General features: G+C 45.5%; 1 protein-coding gene across 3 annotated transcripts in view; it reads left to right on the top strand.

Annotated features, from left to right (window-relative positions):
- Positions 1 to 7,500, top strand: part of LOC140576811 (potassium voltage-gated channel subfamily A member 2) — a 10,967-nt gene that overhangs the window by 3,126 nt on the left and 341 nt on the right. For all 3 annotated transcript variants that reach the window (XM_072696440.1, XM_072696437.1, XM_072696439.1), the window contains one exon: positions 422 to 7,500. This exon is cut by the window's right edge and continues 341 nt beyond it. In XM_072696440.1, coding sequence (XP_072552541.1) covers positions 512 to 1,996 — 1,485 coding nt within the window. In that variant the 5' untranslated portion in view covers positions 422 to 511 and the 3' untranslated portion in view covers positions 1,997 to 7,500. The remainder of the gene's footprint in view (positions 1 to 421) is intronic.

Here is a 7,500-nt window from a genome sequence, read left to right as displayed (position 1 = left end):
CTCAGAGTGCAATTAGGTTTTACAGTGCTTAATTGAACCCTGAAAGGAATGATGCATTTTTACCAAGAGTATTGATCTTCCAGATAGATAAAAGCAAACCCAGGGCATCCCAGCAGAGTTATACGCTTGACTGCTTCCTCTTTATAGGCCCAAGATGCATGGACGCATTTAGAGTACTGTGAAGTTGGGAGTGATTTCAGCTTGGATTTGGAAGAAATTGAGATGAAAGAAATGGAGCAGACTGGATAAGACGAAAGATCTTTAAATAAATTCATAAATAAATTAATGAGTCCGGGTCTAAAAATAAATTCAGGCAAACACAAAGGAGCCCTAGGCCTTGTCTGCAGAAAGTAAGAAAGCTTACTTTTATAGGAGCGTTTATAAGTCTTCTGTTTCTGGTTCTCTGTTTGTGGTCCTGTAGGTAAGGCTGGATGCTTACCTGAAGTGCAAGAACGTGTGAGAAGGCGTCCTCCCCTTCCCCTCCCTATTCTGCACTCATCTCAGACGCAGCATGACCGTTGCCACAGGTGACCCTGTGGACGAGGCAGCCGCTCACCCGGGCCAAGGGGACATTTATGACCCAGAACCGGACCATGAGTGCTGCGAGAGAGTGGTCATCAACATCTCTGGCCTGCGGTTTGAGACGCAACTTAAGACTCTGTCACAGTTCCCAGACACTTTGCTCGGGGATCCAAAGAAAAGAATGCGCTACTTCGACCCGCTGAGGAATGAGTACTTCTTCGACAGGAACCGGCCCAGCTTTGATGCCATCCTGTACTACTATCAGTCCGGAGGTCGGTTGAGGCGGCCAGTCAACGTAACTCTGGATATTTTCTCTGAGGAGATTCGCTTCTATGAGCTCGGGGAGGAAGCCATCGAGATTTTCCGGGAGGACGAAGGCTTCATTAAGGAAGAAGAGAAACCTTTGCCAGAGAACGAGTTTCAGAGGCAGGTGTGGCTGCTTTTCGAGTATCCAGAGAGCTCAGGCCCAGCCCGGATCATTGCCATCATCTCCGTCATGGTCATCCTCATATCAATTGTCAGTTTCTGCCTAGAGACACTGCCCATTTTTCGTAACGAGGACATGGACATGCACAAAGCCTACACAAACAATCCTAATGCTACGACCAGTTATACGTCCACTTACTTCACCGACCCCTTCTTCATCTTGGAGACGCTCTGCATCATCTGGTTCTCCTTCGAGTTCCTGGTCCGCTTCTTCGCCTGTCCCAGCAAAGCAGGGTTCTTTGTAAACATTATGAACATCATTGACATTGTGGCCATTATCCCTTACTTCATCACCCTGGGCACCGAACTAGCCGAGAGCCCAGAAGATGGCCAGCAGGGGCAGCAGGCCATGTCCCTCGCCATCCTGCGGGTCATCCGGCTGGTGCGGGTCTTCCGGATCTTCAAGCTCTCGCGTCACTCCAAAGGCCTGCAGATTCTGGGCCAGACGCTCAAGGCCAGCATGAGGGAGCTTGGGCTGCTGATCTTCTTCCTCTTCATCGGAGTCATCCTCTTCTCCAGTGCTGTGTACTTCGCCGAGGCGGATGAAGCAGACTCGCAGTTTGTCAGCATCCCCGATGCCTTCTGGTGGGCTGTGGTCTCCATGACCACCGTAGGATATGGAGACATGGTACCCACGACCATTGGTGGCAAGATTGTAGGGTCCTTGTGTGCCATTGCTGGAGTGTTGACCATTGCACTCCCCGTACCCGTTATAGTGTCCAACTTCAACTACTTCTACCACCGGGAAACTGAAGGAGAAGAGCAGGCGCAGTACCTCAACGTGACTAGTGTGCCCAAGATGGACTCTACAGAAGACTTGAAAAAGAGCCGCAGCGGCTCGACCATGAGCAAGTCGGACTACATGGAGATCCAGGAAGCCGTGAACAACAGCAACGAGGATTTCCGTGAGGAGAACCTCAAGACTGGCAACTGTACCCTTGCCAACACCAACTATGTTAACATCACCAAGATGCTCACTGACGTATAGCCGCCTGGGTTTGACTTGCTAGCGGAGGAAGAGTAGAAAACCTTTTTGGAAGGGATTAACCACCCTTGCTTTAAAGGCTTTAGGAGCCTAAACTGCCAGAATATCTGGAGAGGAGATCAGAGAAGAAGCTACCAGAGGCGAAGGATTGACAGAAAGGATGTCTCCATTGCTTTGCCCACTTTGTCCCTCCCTCATCCGGTACGTTTCCGGAGGGGAGTGTCCTGCATCCCTGTTTTTAAGTGTCTGCATGGAGTTAGTCTTATCTGTGTTGACTGTTCTAGTAGTTGTCCTGCTTGTAACGGTAGCCAAAACGTAGCCAAACAACTAGAAACAACAGTAGCATAGAGAGAACATTCCTGCCCCCTCCCCTCCCAACTGCCAACCAATAGAGGACCTTTCCTGTCGGATGGAAACAAAACAAGAGTCCAAAGAATCGCGACACCACCGGTCAAAATAACACAGAGGGGGTGACTCGTGAAGAAAGAGCGAGAGTTTCTCTGTGAACATGCTAAAGCTTACTGCCAGTCCTGCCAGCTTTCGATGTGCGAAACCTTACCGATTGTTACATTCCTGGACTCTTCTAAGGCCTAGAAGGCCGAGGTCCTGCCCTGTTGGCGCACAGTTGTTGTTCGCTCTGTACAAACCCTTCCCTCTCTATCGTGGCCATGTGTATTTGAGTGCAAGTGAGGGAGGGGGAGGTGCACATGCTCCACAACCCAGGCCTCTTCATCCGTTGCTTGCTTTAAGCTCAGAATAGGGTGGGAAAGTGGAGCGAATGTCTCTCAGTGCATCATTTATTCATGGGTGGTGTTTCATTTCTTTGTTTTCTTCACTAGACGACCCCCTCCAGTACGAATGTGCACTTTTTGTTATACTTGTCTTTTGCTTTCTCTCTCTATCTCATTTTCACTGTTTTCTCTCTCCCCCCCCCCTCTCTCTCTGGCTTCTGCCAAGTTGTATTCCACATCACATCAAACCTAAGAACCCTAAGAAGCAAGCAGGGGTAACCGTGGAAGAGATGCCTTGCTGTTACTCCTTGTTGTCTTCGTCTCTACATAAGCTAAATCTTCCCATCCATCCTGTCCCCGCATGCCGTCCTCACCTCCCAGAATCCACTTAGAAACTTCATAGCATTCCATGTTTATAAGACATATCACGGCTCCTGTGTTTGGTCATCTTTTTTGTGTTGGGGTGAGTTTAGAGGGGGTCGGGGTTCAAGATTTTACTGTGCAAACTTTCTGGTTCACTGATACAGGTCACCAAAGAGACAGCTCACTGCCACTATACATTACTTGCATTACTTTTTTATTTTACTTACGTCTTACGTATCGAACTGACTCGTTTATAGACTACTTTCATGGTGCATTTCCGCTCATAGTCCGATGCTGGAGAACTCAGTGAAACCTGTATGGAAAACATGCTTCCTTGGGACAGCTTTTATATGAAATAGGAACTATTTTACTGCTGTAGTTGTGCATGCATGTTAAACATTCCTTGTAGCATGCATGAGGTAAGAATAATACTTACTCACAAATCTAGTAATAAGTATTCATATCTCTCTCTATATATATATGTATATGTATGTATATATATATATATATATATATATATATATATACATATATATTTCTCTGTGAGATTAATGATATGTGCAATATATGAATAATCAGTGTTGTTTTTAAAGTCGTGAGATTTTGCATACTGAATTTTTATGTTGGTACGACGTCGTTCGGAGTACTAGTGTACCCAGTCCACTTTCAGGGTCTAACTGCAGGAAGGTTGTCTGTTTCTCTGTTAGATTTAACAGCGCATAGTATCCTGTACATGGTCTGAGCTGTTCAAGCACCACATCTGGATGTATCTGGAGGGGAATGGCTAAAGCCAGCCCAGCGTGTGAACTGACCCCATCTCGACCACCTTAGATGACTTATTTTTTAGTCCAAGTGAAAATGTTGGAGTTTTCGCTGTGTCTGCAATGTTGTCCCACGAGGACGAGGCTATTCTGGTTTCCTCACATGCCTGAGACACGCTGGTTACATTCCGATACTTGGACGAGGGCCCCACATCGTGTTGGGAATAAGACCCCTGTTTTTTAGACGAGTATTTATTCCAAATTCTTTTGTAACTTTCGCTAAGTGCTCCAAGATGCAGTATTTGCTACAAAACTGCCCCAATTTCTTATTACAGCCTTCTGATTTATTAGAACCACACTGTTTATCAAGGCTGAGCTCTTAAATATCCTCGCAGGCAACAGAATACTAAAACAGGGCCCATGCAAGAAAACTTGAATATGCGAACACCCTCCTAATTTGGACGTAAAATAAGCTAAAACGGCGAATACCAAGCAAGCCCTGCCAAGTTTAAATGTCTGTAAATGCTCAGAGGACCCGCAGTCCTCAGTGTTGGACCAGAGAAGCACAACTGAATCCAGCTGTAAAACGCCACTGCCTCAGACAGCACACGTCCCTGCCACCGTCCACGAGTGGAACAGCGATAACGTCATAAACTCCTCGTCTGTGTGAGACCAGAACACGGTGCTCTGTCCAAACATACCGCGGACTCTCAGACAAGCGAATATGCTAGAAATAGTCTGAGATCATCTCTAAGGCTCATTCAGGCCGATGGTTCATGATGGTTCCGCTTTATTTAGATGGTTTTCTGTAGGTTATCTGCAGGTTATCAGTAGCTTAAGTTGCTAACAGACATGCAGAAGATTCTCAACTGCATTAGGAGGGAGACAGACGATAAAACGATGAACATAATTCTGTAAATGAAACTTTTTAATAAATATTAATGATGCACATTTGCAGTATTTTCACCCAGATCAGAAAAGCCTTTCCTGTTGCTCAGTCTGGTATTAACTGACCTGGACCGCGGCCACTCTAAGAAGTCTAGCCACTCAGCACAACAGCACAGAGCAGAATGACAGTTAGCAGATTTAGCTATGGATCCATTAGCAAAGTGAGCTATTTTCAGTTTGTAGAATTAGTTCGCCTGTTTCTTGAGTTTGCTACCATTAGGTTTTTACTTAGTATAGTAAAAGTTTTTACTATTTTCAGTTTATCTAGCACAGCTTGCTTCCATTAGTTACTGTAAGCAGAGTTAGCTAGCTAGCGTTTGGTATTTACTACGTTCACTGTTTTCAAGAAACCACAGATATAAAAAGGCATCTAATTCAATACAGTCCTGAAAATATGTCTCGGGCCTAGTCACTAGTTTAGGGTTAGGATTAGAATCTAGTCTGAAGTTCCAGTCTGACGTTAGAGTCTGAATCGAGGCTAACGATGCGGTTGTGTTGACTCCTGAATGGTCAGTTAACGCTGCAGATCAGCCGTCTGAATAAAGCGGAACCCAGACGACTCAGGTGATCTGTAGTCTCCTGTAGTTCGGCTCAAACTCAACGAATGTGACCTCTGTCAGGCCTTCACGTCACACTCTGCATCTGAATGTCATGTAACTTTGTGTTTCTTCACGCTCTCGCGCTCGCTCTCGCACAGAACTAGGACAGAAGCAGACGACTCGTTTGGACTCGCAGCGCAAAAAGACAACCTTCTTGTACCAGATTGTCATTCCAGGTGGTTTTGTAGCACTAATAAGCCTTTTCGTACTTGTGGTCTTAGGGGCTAGCAGCTAGCGGAGCCTATCGTTTTCAGAGGAAACGGGTTCTAGCATTTTAGAGAGTGTCTTTCTTTCTTTCTTTCCAAACTCACCCTGTTTCCACTTCACCTAGTCCTCCTCTGTACCATTACGCTCCACTCGGAGGCTCTTTCGCTCTGGATTTGCTGAATGTAGCTTCAGGGGAACAGCCTTTCTGTATGTGACTGCATGCAGCTTATTCATTTATTTATTACAGTTTGTGGCCCGGTGCAATCTTAGGACTAAAAGCTTCAGATTGTTAGTCCGGTCCAGGCTGGAGAACGCTGTAAAAAGCCCAAGTTTATACAGGTGTAGACCTTAACTTCACTCAGAGATTATAGTATTATGATTATTATTAATGTTATGAAACATAAACAAAACAGTACCTACAGTGTGAGAAATACACAATAGCTGAAATACGCAATGTAATACTCCCATAGCTGCCTCCCTGTACTGGATATATATTTTTAAGAGTATAGACCCATGAGATTTAGAACGCTGTTGAAATATAAACCCGAATTCTAATCCCGTAACGCCACTCTTATGGATAAACTCATATTTTTCTGCACATATAAGCCACTTCTATATACAGCCATGCGACAGCGTCGTCCGAAGGGAATACTCTGCTTATAATCGTGTCTTAATCGCGAGCTTTAGCCTAATAAAGAAAATATGCCTTCGCTGTGTCACACTTCCTTAATAATAGTCGGGATTCACCGTTGCAGTTACTATCGTTTTTACGCTTATCCAAACTCGACATGCATTGTAGTCTTACTGTGATGATATTTAGCCTATGGTGATATAATGGTATAATATTCGCTCCAAGCACAAACACTGGAGGAACGAAGAAGAACAGTGCAGTAAACACGTCCAAGTGACCGGATAGCGGATATCCTGCTGAACGTCACGCCGACAGCGAGGTTTTCCTGCGCAGCACGTAGAGTGACGACGTTCCTCCACGCCTAACGTAGACTAGCCCACATTCACCGTACGCACGCGATCACATTACACCTGAGTTAGCATGAGTGTGTGAACCGACGGCCGAGAGACGGGCAGGGTGGCCAGAGGGTGGTGAAGGAGTTGGGTGAGGAGTGTGTGAGGTGTGTGGAGTGTGTGTGAGGTGTGTGTGCTGTGATGTTTCAGTAAGTGGGTTCGAGAGATGATGAATGTGTGGAGAGAGAGCGAGAGAGAGAGAGGCTATTGATCTAAAGCAGCTCGGAGTAACGGCGCCATCGCCCTCCTCTCTCCACGCTGCCTGTGATACGCTTGAGGACGCCAAGCCTTCAGACCTAATAATAAACAAACTATTATTAGACCCATTACTGTTACTCATATCCTCACTGTCGGACATCAACCCTGACCAAGCTGATCAACAAGATTCTGATCCAGTATAAGGAACAACTGCAGATTTACATTATGGAGAAAAATGAAATGGAGATACAAGGTTTTGTGGGACAGAGATGATGTTAATAGATTTATTGTAAATTTCTGTATTTGATTCTGCACTGGTACCAGTACTGTATCAGTACCGATACTGGCACCTGAGTACATTTCAGTATCTGCAGCTGAGAATTCACCTCTGGTTCTGGTTCTGGTTCTGACTGTAATATTATTACAGTACTAGTGGTATAATATTCCCAGCCGAGCCGCTTACTGCAGAACCTGTACATTTATTTAATGTTAAATTAGTCTCTGTCACCTTTGAAGCATCATCCTTGTGTTGGTGTCCCATCCCCTAGTCCTCGCTCGGTCCAATCACAGGCCGACACAGAGAAAACCAAACACTGAAAGAAGGCAAGGCGTCCCCAAACTTTTAACAGGTAGCGTCTAAAGTTACAGCACAGATCTTTGTGTGTGTGTGTGTGTGT

The sequence above is a fragment of the Salminus brasiliensis genome, chromosome 14 (genome assembly GCF_030463535.1).
Source record: "Salminus brasiliensis chromosome 14, fSalBra1.hap2, whole genome shotgun sequence".
Lineage (NCBI taxonomy): Eukaryota > Metazoa > Chordata > Actinopteri > Characiformes > Bryconidae > Salminus > Salminus brasiliensis.
The sequence above is the reverse complement of the archived record's forward strand: the minus strand, read 5'-3'. Positions and strand labels throughout refer to the sequence as shown.